This window comes from Danio rerio, chromosome 17 (assembly GCF_052040795.2).
Source record: "Danio rerio strain M-AB ecotype USA chromosome 17, GRCz13ab, whole genome shotgun sequence".
NCBI classification, from domain to species: Eukaryota; Metazoa; Chordata; class Actinopteri; order Cypriniformes; family Danionidae; genus Danio; species Danio rerio.
Window position 1 is genome coordinate 59305001 of NC_141037.1, and position 17500 is coordinate 59322500.

General features: G+C 47.0%; 3 protein-coding genes across 5 annotated transcripts in view; 1 reads left to right on the forward strand and 2 right to left on the reverse strand.

The window, feature by feature from the left end:
* The window catches only part of ccdc197 (coiled-coil domain containing 197), a 4294-nt gene extending 598 nt beyond the window's left edge, over nucleotides 1-3696 (reverse strand). The window contains exons 1-8 of one of the 3 annotated variants that reach the window (XR_015513986.1): nucleotides 3560-3696; nucleotides 2852-2906; nucleotides 2378-2554; nucleotides 2009-2161; nucleotides 1842-1924; nucleotides 1497-1666; nucleotides 650-785; nucleotides 1-13 (exon numbers count right to left, since the gene is read on the reverse strand). The exon at nucleotides 1-13 is cut by the window's left edge and continues 128 nt beyond it. Coding sequence is in view for 2 of the 3 variants with exons in the window: in XM_087291259.1 (XP_087147385.1) it covers nucleotides 675-785; nucleotides 1497-1666; nucleotides 1842-1924; nucleotides 2009-2166; nucleotides 2378-2554; nucleotides 2852-2906; nucleotides 3560-3642 (837 nt within the window). In the remaining variant the exon portion in view is untranslated. Of the gene's footprint in view, nucleotides 14-649; nucleotides 786-1496; nucleotides 1667-1841; nucleotides 1925-2008; nucleotides 2167-2377; nucleotides 2555-2851; nucleotides 2907-3559 lie in introns of all 3 variants that reach the window. The other 2 variants (XM_087291260.1, XM_087291259.1) reach the window with 2 other exon arrangements.
* A 2849-nt stretch (nucleotides 3697-6545) lies between these two features.
* asb2b (ankyrin repeat and SOCS box containing 2b) lies at nucleotides 6546-13236 on the forward strand. Its single transcript, NM_214725.1, is given in 9 exon segments — nucleotides 6546-6689; nucleotides 9117-9220; nucleotides 9819-9974; nucleotides 10079-10324; nucleotides 10498-10669; nucleotides 10915-11446; nucleotides 12016-12169; nucleotides 12561-12710; nucleotides 12713-13236. Coding segments are annotated over 9 exon segments (1674 nt in total). The 5' UTR covers nucleotides 6546-6561; the 3' UTR covers nucleotides 12745-13236.
* A 1141-nt stretch (nucleotides 13237-14377) lies between these two features.
* On the reverse strand, nucleotides 14378-16787 carry fam181a (family with sequence similarity 181 member A). Its single transcript, NM_001447138.1, is given in 1 exon segment — nucleotides 14378-16787. A coding segment is annotated over 1 exon segment (636 nt). The 5' UTR covers nucleotides 16702-16787; the 3' UTR covers nucleotides 14378-16065.
* Between the last annotated feature and the right edge of the window lie 713 nt (nucleotides 16788-17500).

The following is a 17500-nucleotide window of genomic DNA, read 5'->3' on the forward strand; positions in this document are numbered from 1 at the left end:
CACACACACACACCTGCGGTCATCAGATGCTTCATTCTCTGCTGATGTGGAGGATCAGGCCTCAGACTAGGGTCATTTAAAGGCAGGAACTGCAACCCCTGTGCTGGAGGACCAGCGTTCTAATGATGTGAGATACTGACTTATTTATCAGGTCTGACAACCCAAACCCAACATCTGACAGACGACACAGTGGTAACGTCCACACTACGCTGAGCTGTGCCATCATGAGACACTGATGTGTGGTTGGTTTAGGCTGATGTTGAGTTCTGACCATTCTCAATTCCACATAATTGAAGGCCATTTGGGTCGTCATACAGTAAACATCCGCCATCAGTGATCATCTGCACAGTCTGGGTCAGTGTGTGAAGAGTTTCAACATCTTCTGGACAGTTTTAATGTTTCCGCACAGTTTGCTGCAGGTATGAATCAGCCGTGTGTTGACCGAGTTCAGCATGATGGATTTACCTCCTCTGTGATCTCTCTAATCCTCATAGACAGGTGATAATACAGCAGGCTGGAGGACAGTAGAGTAACAGCACTGATACTGCAGTAAACTCGAGGAGGAGTGCACATTTATAAAACCACTCAATAAATTCCTGAGAAACGTCCTCAACTACAGCAGTGGAGTATTGCTGATGTGCTACTGTACGCCGCTGCATGTGAGTGTGTCAGACCTGGTCTCTGGACTGGGCCTGCTGCAGCTGAAGACTCATCTCCTGCTGTTTGTTCCTCTCCGTCATCTGATCCAGCTGTGTCTGCAGGTCCGACAGATCCTGGTTCGTTGTCTGATAACACACACACACACACACACACACATATCAGACCGCAGTGTGATATTGCCAGTGTCATCATTATCTTCTTGCACAGCTGAAACTGAATATTGAGTAGGGGGCGGGTCATTTTTACAGCTGAAACTGAGTAGGGGGTGGGGTGTTTTTAAGAGCTGAAATTGAATATTGAGTAGGGGGTGGGGCATTTTGCACAGCTGAAATTGAATATTAAGTAGGGGGTGGGGCGTTTTTACAGCTGAAACTGAATATTGAGTAGGGGGTGGGGCGTTTTGCACAGCTGAAATTGAATATTGAGTAGGGGGTGGGGCGTTTTGCACAGCTGAAATTGAATATTGAGTAGGGGGTGGGGCGTTTTACTGCTGAAACTGAATATTGAGTAGGGGCGGTGTGTTTTTTGCATAACATGCAATATTGAGTAAGAGGCGGGGCTTTTGTTTTGCACAACTGATACTATTTGCACACTCCCTTGTAGAAACTAACAGTAAGAGGGGCGTGGCTAAGAGTACTGCGACTGAATCATCAGACTGACATCATCATCATCATCAGAGAAGATCAGCAGTCTGACACTGACTGTTATTGTGGATGAACTCGCTCTCATCATCCACATCACGAACATGAGCTAGCAAACTAAACATCGTACATTAAGATTTCACACACACTTCACCTCCTGAAGCTGGACGTGTGTGTGTGTGTGTGTGTGTGTACCAGTTTGTAGGTGTTGTGCTGCTGCTTGAGTGTGTCCAGCTGGTTGTGGTCGGTCTTCATCTGGTCCGTCAGCCGCTGTAACTGCTGCAGGAGATCCTGTCGGCTGATGCTGAGCGTCTCGTAGCGTCTGATGATGGGCGCCACCAGGTCTGTCCCCAACCCTAGATAGTCTGCACAGAAGAGAGCACACTGAGACCAATGACAAGCAGCCCTGACTACACTGTCTGCTCTGCTGATCTCCTCGCTGATGATGTGTGCCGCATTACAGTGTTGATCATGGATCTGCTCCTCATGTGATGCGCGCGCGCACACACACACACACACACGCAGTGAGTGTGTTCTTACTGTCTGGAAGTAACTCCAGCGTCTTCATCAGGAACTCCTCGAAGATCTTGTATCTGCTGACCCGCTGCTTCAGACGCATCCGCCTGGTGGAGACACAGCATCAGTCTGAGCTTCCCCAGTGTGTGTGTGTGTGTGTGTGTGTGTGTGTGTGTGTGTGTGTGTGTCACCTGTCCTGCAGTCTCTCCATCTGATTGGCCAGCTCTCCTCTCTCCTCCTCCTTGCTCTGGCTCTGCTGTTTCTCCATCTGGAGCTTCTTCATGGCTCTCCTGCGCTTCAGCTCGTTCTCCTCCACAAACCTCTGGAAGCGCTCTGCTCTCTGTCTGCTCTGTGTGTGTGTGGCGGACACATCTGCATGTTAGCAACACTCGGCCACCATGTGTGTGTGTGTGTGTGTGTTGACGGGTTTATGTGCTTTACAGAGACACAAACTTGTATATTGACACAGGTATGGAGTAGATCTGCTCTATTGAGCTGGTTTACAGGCGCACCTCGTATACGTGTGTGTGTGTGTGTGTGTGTGTGTGTGTGTATGTAACCTCCTCCTGTGCGCGCTGCAGCAGCTCTCGTCTCTCCGTCAGGCTCCTCATGCGCTGCTGTATCTGCGCGCGTGTGTGTGTCAGGTGTGTGTTGATGTTGTCCAGCTCCTCCCTCTTCTTCAACACCAGTGTGCACTGCAGCGTCCTCACTCCAGACTCCAGGATCCCACTGGGAGACTACACACACACACACACACACATACACACATGATCAACACACTCTTTACTGCAGTGCTGTCCACTGAGGGAACACTGGGAATGCTTGGGTCTTCCCTCATCAGTGTACAGTAGTGTGTGTGTGTGTGTGTGTGTGTGTGTGTGTGTGATGAAGATGAGCTCGTGTCTTCATGGCTGATCAGTGAGCTCCGGCTGGGCTGGTGCAGGACTCGGAGCTCTCAGTCAGGAGTTCACAGCACATCAGTCCAGCACAGACCAGCAGGAGCAGACGGGCTAGAGGAGCAGTAATGAACAGACCTGTGTGATGATGGGGATGAGCTTGAGCTGTGGCTCGCCATCACTCTCTCGCTCTCTGAAACACACACACACACACACACACACACACACATATATCTATGATCGGGAGATTCAGTATGCAAAAATTTATTTAAATATCAAAAATTATAATTTTACATCACTTTTCTACATTGACCGCACGCACATTCCTGACACAGTGTGTGTGTGTGTGTGTGTGTGTGGAGATGTGTTATCCTCTCCTGCCTCCCCTTCTCGTGGTGTTGTGTGTGTGTGTGTGTGTGTGTGTGCTGTTTTCAGTGCAGTACACTGTATTATCATCAACACTTGTGGAGCACAAACGTTCATAACATACAAAACGTAAAAAACGAGATCTTCGGTCGCCTGTTGTCAGTGTTTGCTCGTCACTACACCTGTACACAGCGCTACAGGCCAGCATCTTCACTCTGGCGCAGTCTTGACCAGTGCGTCTCATTGACTTTAGTCCTGGGAGTCCTGTACCAATATGGCGGCGCTACTGACGCATGCGATATATGGAGTTTGCCAATAACACTGTCCCGGCATGATATTGCGGAGGAGAGAGCTCGCATGTGCGGATATAAGCCAGCTTGTAGAGCTCAGGTGTACAGCTCACATGTAGAGTAATTCAGCGCAATGGTGTGATGGCCGCTTTATCAGAGGAGGGACACAGATTTACACACACACACGCACCTGCTCTCCTCCGGCTGCGGCTGCGTCACGAACACGTTCCTCCTCCGGTTCTCCAGCCGGAGCTCCAGCAGATCCGCCTCCATCCTGAAGCACCGACACCGGCCCGGTCCTGCTGCTCCGACACCGTACAAAACACTGAGGACGCGCCGCCGTTGTCGTGGTGACCGAGCGGAAGTCTAGCCGTAGTTTCCGGTCGCGTCATCCAGAGCTGTTTGCTGGTTGTGAAACTTTGTTAAAATGTTTATGCTGTTAGGAAAACAGCACATACATGATAAAAGCCGGCTCAGAGTAATTGTATATTGTTTATAGGGTGTTTATCGTCATGCTGATGCTGACTGTGGAAGTTTGTTTAGTTCCCGCCACTGAATGAACACAGGTTAATGCTTGATATTGATATCGCCTGACATAACGCTGCCAGTTCCTCAGACTGTGGTGTAAACTGTAAACTGCTTGTCATAAGTCAGAATAGCGGGATATAAATGTATATTCATAAGTATTGGCGGATCTGTTCCAGCAGTGTACACGGCTCTATCACGCTCCAGTATCTGCAGAGATCATGCGTTCTGTTCTGCACTCTACACTGAGGATGGCTTCAGCTGGAAGAGCATCTGCTGTGTACAACATGTGCTGGAATAGTTGGCGGTTCATTCCGCTGTGGTGACCCCTGATGAATAAAGGGACTAAGCTGAAAAGAAAATGAATGAATGATGAGTTAAGGTGCTGCGGTGGCCGTAGTGTACGAATGAATGTGTGAATTGTGTGTGTGTGTGTTTCTTTCCCAGTACTGGGTTGCAGCTGGAAGGGCATCTGCTGTGTACATGTGCTGGAAGCAGCTTTACTGTATTATAGTTGGTTTATTTACCTTCAGCCCACAGATCTTGATGATGTTTGGTTTTTGTAACCCCTGCCGTAAAGGAGAAGCACAGAAGAGCTGATCTGAGACCAGCAGATGGCAGAAACAGAGGAACACCCGCTGAGCCTGATAACCTACAGCTCCAGCTGAAGGAGAGACAGGAGATAAACGAGCTGCAGCCTCACACCCCTTCAGCTGAGAGAAACAACACACACACACACACACACACACACACACACACACACACACACACACACACACACACACACACGCACTGCCTCAAAATGATTACCCCTTTTCTGAAATTTCTTTCTTCTTTCCTTTTTTTCCAATATTTCCCAAATGATGATTCCCTCACTCTAATCTCTGTTCTTCTGGAGAAAGTCTGATGTGTTTTATTTGGGCTAGAGTAAAAGCAGTGTTTAATAGTGTTAAAGTCATGTTAAGCTCAATATTATTCACCCCTTCAGCAATATTAGTGTTGGATTGTCTCCAGAGCAAACCACTGTTATACAATGACTTGCCTAATTACCCTAACTTTACCCTAATTACCCTAGTGAAGCCTTTACATGTGACTGTAAGCTGAACACTAGTGTCTTGAAGAACATCTAGTCTAATATGATGTGCTGTCATCATGGAGGAGAGGAAACACATCAGCTATTAGAGATGAGTTATGAACACTGTGATGATGAGGGATGTGTTGTTGTCAGTGGTAATATATTAAAACAGTCAGGATTTGACTGAAGGGTGATAATTGTGGATCTGTATATCAGTGTACATGTAAAACTTCAGGAAAACCCCTGTGGAGACAAAACAGAACAAGGAAAATACTGAAGAATGCTGAAGTCATTTAAGCTGGTAATATGATGATTATAATGAAAAGAACATTAATAGTCACAAACAATGATTATTAGCGTGTGTGTGTGTGTGTGTGTGTGTGTGTGTGTGTGTGTGTGTGTGTGTGTGATGAAACAGAAGAGGATAGTGTCTATATATGAGAGCAGCTGTAGTGAGTGCAGTGAAGATAAACACTCAGCACAGACTCCATACAAGGAGCTTCAGCTGCACTATCACATTCACACACACACACACACACACACGCTCATTCATGCACACTCAATGAAGCACACACACACCACACATGCTCGCGCGCGCGCACGCAGGCACAAAGCAAAAGATTTGATTGTAAACAATAATGTCCTGTATGTCTTCAGTTGTGTGTGTGACGCGTGTGCTGATTCTCCAGAAGAGTCCTGATGATAAGTGTGTGTGATGAAAACAAAAAATGCCTTAAAAATTTTCAATTTATTTGTTGTATATAACTTGCCATAGATGATATATGTTGTACTTAATTTTTATTTATTTACTTATTTAATTTTTGCATTTTCCTTTCATTATTGGATTTATTTAACTTGAATGTTTTTTGTATATTACATTTGTATCTTTGTATATTATTTTTTATTTTATTATTTTGTGTTGAGCCTTCCATATATGACACACAAGTTGTAAAGTTGAATCCCATTTTGTTGTATTTGGATTTTGTATTTAAAAAAAAAAAAAGTGTGTGTGTGTGTGTGATCCAGCAGAGCTCCCACCAGAAGCCAAACATTCGGCCAAACACCGGAGACCCGCTCAGGCGCTGGCTGTGGAGCTCTGCGGGGTCGTGCTGTGTTGTGTTCAGCGGTAATTCAGTGGTAATTCTCTGGAACCTGGTGTGTGTGTGTGCGTGTGTGCGTGCGTGTGTGTGTGCGTGTGTGTTTCCCCCAGCAATAAAGCTAAACCTGTTCAGTGTGATGGGAACAGGCTCGCCCGCACGCCTCTGCCAGTGGAGTATGCAGATGAGAGCAGGTTTGATGATGGGAATGTGGATCTGCAGCTGATCTTCAGGGTGATCGGGCTCCTGCAGTACAGCTCCAGTCATTCCGAGGAAACACCGAGCTGATCTGAGACCTGCGCTTATCTGATCTGCTCGGCGGAATGGCGTTAGTCAAATAAGGTAAAGCCAGCCCTCACGTGTCGACAGATGCTAAAATTAACCCACTGAACAGCTGAGAGTGTGTGTGGGTGTGTGTTCGCTGACACACACACACACACACACACGCACGCGCCTTTGTCTGTCCAGGCGCGCGCTCTGTGACAGTAAGACACGATGACCCGGTTCTCTTATGCCGAATATATTTCATTATTCAGAACAAACGACAAAACAGCAAACCCAAGGCGACAGAAAACACACACACACCGCTGTGGAGGAGCGGAGGCGCGCCACGAGCCCGCACAGTGAGTCCCCGCGCGCGCGCCTGCATTATTATACGCGTGCACTACTGTGTGTTTATTATGTGTGTAATGTTTACTACTGTTTGTGTATTTACTGTATGTGCTATTAATGTTTACTATTGTGCGTTTTTGTTTTTACTGTGTGTGTGTGTAATATGGCTACTGTGTTATTAATGGGTTTTCTACTGTTTACTACTGTATATGTGTGTGCGTTTACTGTTTAATAGTGTTTACTGCTGTGTATGTCTAATGTTTACTATGTGTATTTACTATTGTATGTTTTCTGTGTGTTTAATATTACGTGTTCTGTTTATTAATGTTTACAACTGTGTTTATTATGTGTTTCCTATTGTGTGTGTGTGTGTGTGTGTATTATTCTGTTTATTAGTGTTGACTACAGTATGTTTATTATTGTAGATGTGTGTGTGTGTGTGTACTGTTGTGTGATCAAGGTATCGTGTGTGTTCAGTTGTCATACCTCTGGTCATCGTGTGTGTGTGTGTCTGCTCTGGGCTCTGTACTCTCTGTTCTCCGTCAGTTCTCCTCAGAGGATGGCCTGATCTTACTGATGTCTCTGGAGAATCATGTCTCCTCACACCTGCTGCTAAATCCATATCACGAGGGTTTGTTGATGACTACACGCATGAAGAAACGCAAGAGTGGTTAATAGTAAATACTGAAGTGTTCTTGAACCATGAACCATTATACTACATGACCCATTAAAATAGTAGGAGACACACATGTGCATCTGCTTCTCCTGTTAACTGAGTCCAGACTTGTTGATCGAAAACTAATAAAGTTTCACAGATTTACTCTGAAAGTCGACAGATTCACAGAAATATCCTTCAACTCCATTAAAGACAACAAATGACACAATCCAAAACTGCTGTCGTCTCAACATATACATCACTGAGAGGATTCAACTATAGAGTGTTTAAAAGTAACGAATATCAAAACCTTTAGCTAAAAAGTTGCTGAGATGCTGTTCATATTGTCTAAATAAAGCTATAAGTACACAAGTAACGAGGCCACTAATCAATTAAACACATATCATGATAATATTCAAAGCTTTAACTGAGTTGACACTGACGTTATCAGAGTTGACAATATCAGAGATGACAGCAAGTTCAGCCGCTGACGGTAACCGAGTTACAGGGAACAGAGTTGCCGATAACAGAGTTGACATTAACAGAGTTGACGATAACAGAGTTGAAGATAACAGAGTTGCCGATAACAGAGTTGACATTAACAGAGTTGACGATAACAGAGTTGACGATAACAGAGTTGACGATAACAGAGTTGACGATAACTGAGTTGACGATAACAGAGTTGACGATAACAGAGTTGACGATAACAGAGTTGACGATAACTGAGTTGACGATAACAGAGTTGACGATAACAGAGTTGACGGTAACAGAGTTGACGATAACTCAGTTGACGATAACAGAGTTGACGATAACAGAGTTGACAATAACAGAGTTGACAATAACAGAGCTAACGATAACTGAGTTGACGATAACAGAGTTGACGATAACAGAGCTGACAATAACAGAGTTGACGATAACAGAGTTGACGATAACTGAGTTGACGATAACAGAGTTGACAATAACAGAGCTGACGATAACTGAGTTGACGATAACAGAGTTGACGATAACTGAGTTGACGATAACAGAGTTGACGATAACAGAGCTGACGATAACAGAGTTGACGATAACTGAGTTGACGATAACAGAGTTGACGATAACTGAGTTGACGATAACAGAGTTGACGATAACAGAGCTGACGATAACAGAGTTGACGATAACAGAGTTGACGATAACAGAGTTGACGATAACTGAGTTGACGATAACAGAGCTGACGATAACGGAGTTGACGATAACAGAACTGACGATAACAGAGTTGACGATAACAGAGTTGACGATAACGGAGTTGACGATAACAGAGTTGACGATAACAGAGTTGACGATAACAGAGTTGACGATAACAGAGTTGAAGATAACAGAGTTGACGATAACAGAGTTGACGATAACAGAGTTGACGATAACAGAGCTGACGATAACAGAGTTGACGATAACAGAGTTGACGATAACAGAGTTGACGATAACGGAGTTGACGATAACAGAGTTGACGATAACAGAGTTGACGATAACAGAGTTGACGATAGCGGAGTTGACGATAACAGAGTTGACGATAACGGAGTTGACGATAACAGAGTTGACGATAACAGAGTTGACGATAACAGAGTTGACGATAGCGGAGTTGACGATAACAGAGTTGACGATAACAGAGTTGACGGGTAACAGAGTTGACGGTTGTAGTCTCGCTGTTTGTCCAAACGTGTTGTTGTTCTACGTTAGAGAAGTGTGAGGACTCGGTGTTTGATCTGCTCAGCTCTGTACTGCAGTAATGCAGTGTTTGTGTTTTCCTCAGAGCGGGACCCAGTGGGACTGAAGTGCTGGACGGAGACGACTGGACACCACTGCATGAAGCAGCTTACCGTGGACAGAACCACTGCCTTCAGGCACTGCTGAGAGGTCAGACACACACACACACACACACACACACACACACACACACACACACACACACACACACACACACCCATTAAGCTAGTTGGGTCTTTATCCAAGTCCCTCTATGCTCAGACATTCTGGTTTGATGGAGAAGCACACACTAATGGAAAAGGCTGGAGTCTCCACTAGAGTTGATCATCAGCGGTCTCTTCAGTTCTGTCACTAAATGTTTCACCAAATTAAATGAGATCAGTGTTCTCTCAGCTTGCCTGGGCTGATGCGCATACACACTCGTTTGGCTTTTCTGGTTAATGAACACACACGGTCCTCCTCTGAGTTATGTCTGGATCGCGCTGCTCTTCTGATGACCAATCTCCTGAGATGACAGCGACTCTTCGTTTACTAGTTAGTGGACATCAGAGGGGTCACGTGATGTGCTCAGACAGAACAGGCCTCAGCTGATATACGGTGTGCGTTTGAGACATGAGGAGTGCAGCAGATGTGTGTGTGTTCACTTGACTCATGTGCAGCTGTAGATCTGATGCCGAGTCCAGCTCTGCACTCCACAGCGCACACAGACCTGTACTGAAATGAGTGTGTGTGTGTGTGTGTGTGTCAGAGGGCCAGGTGTGTGTGGACAAGCGCACTCTACAGGAGGAGACGGCGCTGATGCTGGCGGTGCAGGCGCGGCAGCTGGAGTGTGTGAGGATCCTTCTGGAAGCCGGAGCAGATCCTGATATCTGCAACAAGAGCAAAGAGACGCCGCTCTACAGGGGTGAGGAGAGTGTGTGTGTGTGTGTGTGTGAGAGAGAGTGTCTGAGTGAGTGTGTCTGTGTGTGTGTTTGAGAGCTGATGTCTGCTTTGTGTGTGTGTGTGCAGCGTGCGAGCAGGAGTGTGTGCAGATGGTGGAGGTGCTGCTGCAGCGTGGCGCAGTGGTGGACCAGCGGTGTGTGCGCGGTCGCTCCGCTCTGCATGCGGCTGCAGAACGAGGCTGTGTGCAGATCTGTGTGTGTTTGCTGCGTGCCGGAGCCTCCAGAGACGCACGCTGCGCTCAACTCAACACACCCGCTGTAGAGGCCGCACGACACGGACACACACACACTCTGGAGCTGCTCATGCAGAACGGTACTCACACACACACACACACACACCAGAAGAACCACACACACACACACCAGAAGAACCACACAGCGCCAGTCAACACTACTGTATACTCCAACAGCACAACTCATCAGCTAGCCTGTGTAGACACTGAGGTCATCTGTTGTGTGTGTGTGTGTGTGTGTGTGTGTGTTCAGGAGCCGCAGTGGATCTGCAGACGAGTGACGGATACACACCTTTAATGGAGGCCTGCAGACACGGACACACAGATGCAGTGCGAGTCCTGCTCAAACACCACGCAGACACACACCGCGCCTCTGCGGACGGACTGCTGCCACTGCATGTGGCCAGTCAACACGGACACCACCGGTAAGAGGAACACACACACACACACACACACACACACACTCATACACTACGGCCAGTGTAGTTGATCAGTTCCCCTATAGCGCATGTGTTTGGACTGTGGGGGAAACCGGAGCACCCGGAGGAAACCCACACCAACACGGGGAGAACATGCAAACTCCACACAGAAACAGAAACGGTTAATTTCTGTCCTGTAAGTCATCAGGAGTGTTTAATGTGTGTGTGTGTGTGTGTGTGTTCATCTGCAGGATCGTGTCTATACTGCTGCCCATCACCAGCCGCTGGAGGCTCCGTCAGAGCGGCATCTCCCCTCTGCATCTGGCGGCGGAGCGGGGTCACCTGCGGGTGCTGGAGCTGCTGATCGGCTCGGGCTGTGATGTGAACAGCAGGTTGTCAGACGAGCGCTCGGCTGTGTTTGCGGACCGTCGGGTGTCTCCGCTGTACTGCGCAGTGGCCGCCGGCAGGACAGAGGTAGCCGCCGCACTCCTGCGAGCCGGAGCCGACCCCGAGCTGGACCCCTTCAGCCCGCTGCTGCTGGCGGCCCGGCAGGCCTGTGTGCGCACGGTGGAGCTGCTGCTGCGGAGCGGAGCGCACGCCAACACACACCCGCCCACACACAACACCACATTCCCTGCGGCGCTGCTGCACACACACCAGCTGGAGGTGCTGCGGGAGCTGCTGGAGCACGGCTGCGACGCACACGCCTGCTTCACCTGCGCAACACACTCGCACGAGGAGGACACACTCGCAGAACACACACCACACGCTGCCAAGATCACGGTAATAACACACACAGACTACACACAACATACTGCTGAGGTCACGGTAATGACACACACACAAACACACACTGCAGAGATCACGGTAATGACACACACACACACACAGAACACACACTGCAGAGAACACGGTAATGACACACACACACACAGAACACACACTGCAGAGAACACGGTAATGACACACACACACACAGAACACACACTGCAGAGATCACGGTAATGACACACTAACACACACACACACACAGAACACACACTGCAGAGACCACGGTAATGACACACACACACAGAACACACACTGCAGAGAACACGGTAATGACACACACACACACACTGCAGAGGACACGGTAATGACACACTAACACACACACACACACACCCACACAAAGAACACACACTGCAGAGATCACGGTAATGACACACACACCCACACACAGAACACACACTGCAGAGACCACGGTAATGACACACACACACACACAAAACACACTACAGAGACCACAGTAATGACACACACTGTTCTCTTTGTTTTCTGATGTGTGTGTGTGTGTGTGTGTTCTCCTGCAGTTCTGTGAGTGGCTCTGCTCGTCCCGCTCTGCTCCCTCTGCTGGTGGTTTGGTGGATCTGCTGCTGGATTATGTGGGAAATGTTCAGCTCTGCAGCCGGATCTCCAGCCTGCTCCGGGACACAGCGCAGTGGCCCAGCATCGAGGAGAAGACCTGTGAGTCTCATCAGCAACACACACACACACACAAACACACAAACACAGATATCTGCTATAGCTATCTGAGAAAAAAAGAAGAAAAAAAAAAGAAGAGTAAAACATTCATTAACCAACATTAATGACACTATTACCCTCAACACACACACACACACACACACACATCTGATCATTGCTGCTGCTGAGATGTCTGTTCCTCCAGCATTCTTCAGAATATCTCCTCTGGTGTTCAACAGAAGCTCACAGATGTTTCGATGTGCTCGAGTGCTTTAAGATGAGCAGTTGTGTGTCGGTGTTCTCAGATCAGTACTGTGTGAGTGATGTTGTCTCTGTTCGTGTGTGTGTGTGTGTGTGTGTGTGTGTGTGTGTGTGTGTGTGTGTGTGTGTGCAGCGTCTCCTCGAGCCCTCGTGCACCTCTGTCGGCTGCAGATCCGTCATCAGCTCGGCACACACAGACTGAACTCCATCCGCTCGCTGCCGCTGCCTGAACGCCTGCAGAGATATCTGACATCCAGAGCCTCCGACACACACACACACACACACCTCTGAGGCCCGGGGAACATCACCATCTGTGAAGACGCTGCTAAACACACTCCTGAACTGAAGAGCAGCTGGAGCGGGGTCTGTCTCTTTAAACACTGACGCTCTGATGAGCAGGAGGCGTTCTGATTGGCTGTCGGTGTTCACTTCTTCTGTTGAATCTACATGACGTTTGTAACCAGCGATTGGGTTTGTCCATATTTGATAACGCAGCATTATTCAGAGCAACTTTCATAAACACCAACAGCCAATCAGAATCCTCCTGCTCATCAGAGCGCCAGTATTTAAAGAGACAGACGGCAGATTAATGCAGTGATGTGCTCACTAATACAGTGATCAATATACTGATCAGTCCTGAACAGACCCTCACCACTGATGCTGGACACTCATCAGTGAGAGTTGTGTGTGATTTCTTTTATTTATATCATTAATTTATGCTCTTGAAGACGAAGTATTCCTCCTGTGTGTGTGTGTGTGTGTGTGTGTGTGTGATGTGCAAATACACTGAGAATAAAGCAGTGTGAGCAGAGCGTGTCAAGAGTCCATCATTACCAGCTTTAATGAGCTCATTAAGCACAACATCTGGATTATCAACAGGGTTAGTACAACAGCGCCTCATGTGGACATCTGATATATGGCCACACACACACGCACACACACACACACACACACACACACACACACACACACACACACACACCAACTATATACATATATGAAGAGTTGAGATGGAGAAGCCTGTAGCTGCCGTCTGAAAGGTTCTTCTGAAGTGAGCATGTTCATCAGGCTCCTGTGTGTCGGCTCAGTAATTTCACCTTTATGGTGAGGAATAAGTTCTCATGATCTTCAAAGTGAAATAAGTCAACATAAACACAGGAGGCTGAAGATAATGTTCATTTACCACAGACATTTCTGACAACACTTAGAGGCTTTTTGCATCTAAACTCTTCATCATATTCAAAAATGTACCAAAACGAAGGAGTATAGTTATAGTTTTAGCACAACTTTGACAACGTTTTGATCTACTGAAACACCTTCATATATATATATATATATAGTTATATAGTTATATATATTAGAGTTTGTCAGAATGATTTGCTCTCCTGTGAAATGTTTGTTCTTTTCCAGTGTTTTTAAGAGATTTTTCATATTAAAAAAGTAGTTTTAATAACTCATTTCTATTGACAGCACATCATATATTGGTAACACTTTACAATAAAGTTCATTAGTTAATGCATTTACTAACATGAACTAATCATAAAAAACACATGTACAGCATTTATTAATCATAATTGAACATTTACTAATGCATTATGAACATTCATGTCAACGCTTGTTAATATTAGTTAATGCACCATGAGTTAACATGAACTAACACTGAACTACTGTATTTTCATTAACTAACGTTTACTAACATGAGTAAATACTGTAGTAAATGTGTTGATCATTGTTTGCTCATCTTAGTAAATGCATTAACATTAACCTTATTGTAAAGTGTGACCCATATTTTACTAGTGTTCAGCTTACAGTGACATGTAAAGGCTTCACTAGGGTAATCAGGGTAAAGTTAGGGTAATTAGGCAAGTCATTGTATAACAGTGGTTTGTTCTGGAGACAATCCAACACTAATATTGCTGAAGAGGTGAATAATATTGAGCTTAACATGAGTTTAACACTATTAAACACTGCTTTTATTCTAGCCACACTCGAATAAATTATTTACCGCAAAGACGAATATATGCTGTTAGATGGCAGTTTCTTGAAGGGATACAGCTGCAGCCGGAGGGTTAAAGAATAATTAATTATAAAGATACTCCTTAATTGTGTTTTGTTAACATCTACCTTTACCCCGGCCCCAGAGTAATATAACAATACTAATTATTGTCATACAGGCTCACAAAAACTGCTGTATTGATGTATCATATGTGTCCAGAGCTGTATCCCTTGTAGACTCTCCCCTGCTGAACAGTGCTGAGGATATACTCATTTCACAAGAGGCCAAATGATTTAGACTTTAACTGTGTACATGGATAATATATTCAAACATATACTGACACATCTGTATATCCAGTCATTAGGACAAGAATTAACGGCGGTTTCCCCAATGTTTTGAGTTATATGTTGCATCTACAGTCAGAATTATCAGCCCTCCTGAATTATTTGCCCCCGTTTATTTATTTTTTCCCCAGTTTCTGTGTAATGGAGAGCAGATTTCTACAACACATCTCTGCTCATAACAGTGTTAATAACTCATCTCTAATAGCTGATGTGTTTCCTCTTCTCCATGATGACAGCACATAATATTAGACTAGATCTTCTTCAAGACACTAGTGTTCAGCTTACAGTGACATGTAAAGGCTTCACTAGGGTAATCAGGGTAAAGTTAGGGTAATTAGGCAAGTCATTGTATAACAGTGGTTTGTTCTGGAGACAATCCAACACTAATATTGCTGAAGGGGTGAATAATATTGAGCTTAACATGACTTTAACACTATTAAACACTGCTTTTACTCTAGCCCAAATAAAACACATCAGACTTTCTCCAGAAGAACAAACAGAGGAAACACTGTGAACAACTCCTGCATCTGAGAAACAGCATGTGGGAAATATTTGAAAGAAGAAAAAAATAATAAATCAAAGGGGGTGAATAATTCTGACTGCAGCTGTACGTCATGTCATGTGCAGTTTGCCATATATCAGACTTCTACATGAGTCAAGTAAAAGCAATAAATAACCTCTCGACTGTAAGACAGAATAATCTACTGTGGTAAATGCACACACAGATGACAGAGATGCGGCACACAGAACAGACCAATCACCTGCCAGCAAACTAATCACAAGCCCAGTCCAGAACAGCCCAGTCCAGTCCAGCGGCACAGAGGTCTTCCTCATCCAGGAGCACACAGTCCACCAGAGACGACCTCTTCCTCAAACCTCGCTGTGTTCAGTGTTTATTGGCGGTGGTGAACTGCATTATGGGATGTTGATCTCTGCTCTGTCCACTTCTGATGTTTTAGCACTAATATAATCATCAGCCATAACATGTAGAGGAGGAAGTGTTTACAAGTGTTACAGGCTCGCTGCAGCGTTATATACAACACCAACACACACTGCAGACACATGAGCGGAGGAGACACTTACACACGGTTCAGGTTAGACACTGCTGGAGAGAGAGAGACATCCCATAATGCAGCTCAACAGCAGAAATAAGCAGCATTAATCAGTAGACACGGTGAGCCGTGCATGCCGTACGCTGTACAGGTGTTTAATAGGCTGCATCAGTGCTCAAGGGCTTGGAGATCAGCAGTCAGATAAAGTGGGTCCACATCCGGGTTAGTGTAGTCCAGATCCGGGCTCTAGATGAAGCCGAACACACTGAAGATGGAGGGCGGCGCGGTGGGTTTGGTGGGGATGGGTTTGATGACCACATGAGTGCTGTTCCTCTGCTGTGGGTCCATCTGCGCTGGTTCCCCGCCGGTGTTGGGTTTACTCCTGAAAGCTGCGTCCGGGAACAGAAAGCGGCTGTGGTGTGAGCGGTACTGGAGCGGACAGCACCCGCACACCGCACTCCTCCTGTGGGGATCCAGCATCACTGCGGAGTCTTCACAGATCATGGTTCTGTTCTCGGCGGCGCTGCTGTGTTTGCGGATCTGCAGACACTCCTGGCCCATGCTGGACGAGCAGGACTGCGGTTCCCTCCAGAAGCTCGCCGGCAGCTGTCGATCCCGCATCGGGACCTGCTCCGGTCGCGCCTCGTCCTGCAGTGTCGCTGCTTTCTGCTGGGAGAGCCTCGCGCAGGTGGTGTCGCCGGATCGGCAGCGCGGCAGCTTGGCGTATCGGTGTGAGAAGCGCTTCAGCTGCTTCTGCAGGTATTTGCGGTGGTCAACAGAGCGTCTGCAGGGGGCCGAGCGGTCCAGGGCCGCCTTGATGTCGCTGGACGCCAGATTGACAAAGTTCAGGAGCGTCTTCACCTCGGTGTCAGAGCTGGCCATGACGGTCAGAGCTCAGAGCAGAGTCCGCACGTGCACATATGCTCACCGCGAGGAGCTCCCATGTCTGGAGCAGATGAAGCGTCTGCGCCGGCTGAGTGATGTCCAGCCTCTATAATAGCCCAGCACTCAATGCAGCTCAATGACTATAGACTCTGTGTAGTTACGGTGCTTCCCTCGGGCCAATCAGCGACCTCACTTTGCGCACAATGAGCCGCCGAGGTCCCGGTGTCGGATTCTTTGCCAGCCCAAATTGTTGTCATGGAAATCAGCGAGGGAAAAGAGCGAGCCGACGCAATCTCTGAGCGGAAACGCCGGCTCCATCATCCTCAGAGAGCGTCTCTGCGGCGGGATCAGGGTTTGATGTGCCAGGGTTTGCGCAGGCACGCTCCACCCGGACGCCTCCACCCGTCCGCACTCTCCACCCGGCGCTGGTGTCAGCAGACGGGCTCGGGGGGAGAGACCTGCGCATATCCATGGGAAGGGGGCTCGAGCGCTCAGGAATCTTGTCTTTCTGTTTGCCCCCTCAATCCAGCCACACAAAAGCTGAATTACTCATTCAAACCTCGCGGGACAAAGGCGGAGGAGCCGGATAGCACTCCCGCATTTGTAGTCAAACATTCGGAGACTTAAATCGAGTCGTCATGAAAGAGAAAGAGTTAGACAAAGCCCATAGAATTGCCATCAGCAAACATTTTCCTGTGTCATATTAGCGGGGTCTCCATGGCTCCTCCTGGCTCGGGGACAATAGCAGAAGTTTGCACACTCGAATACTGTCACCCTGCCAACCGCAGCCGGCCAG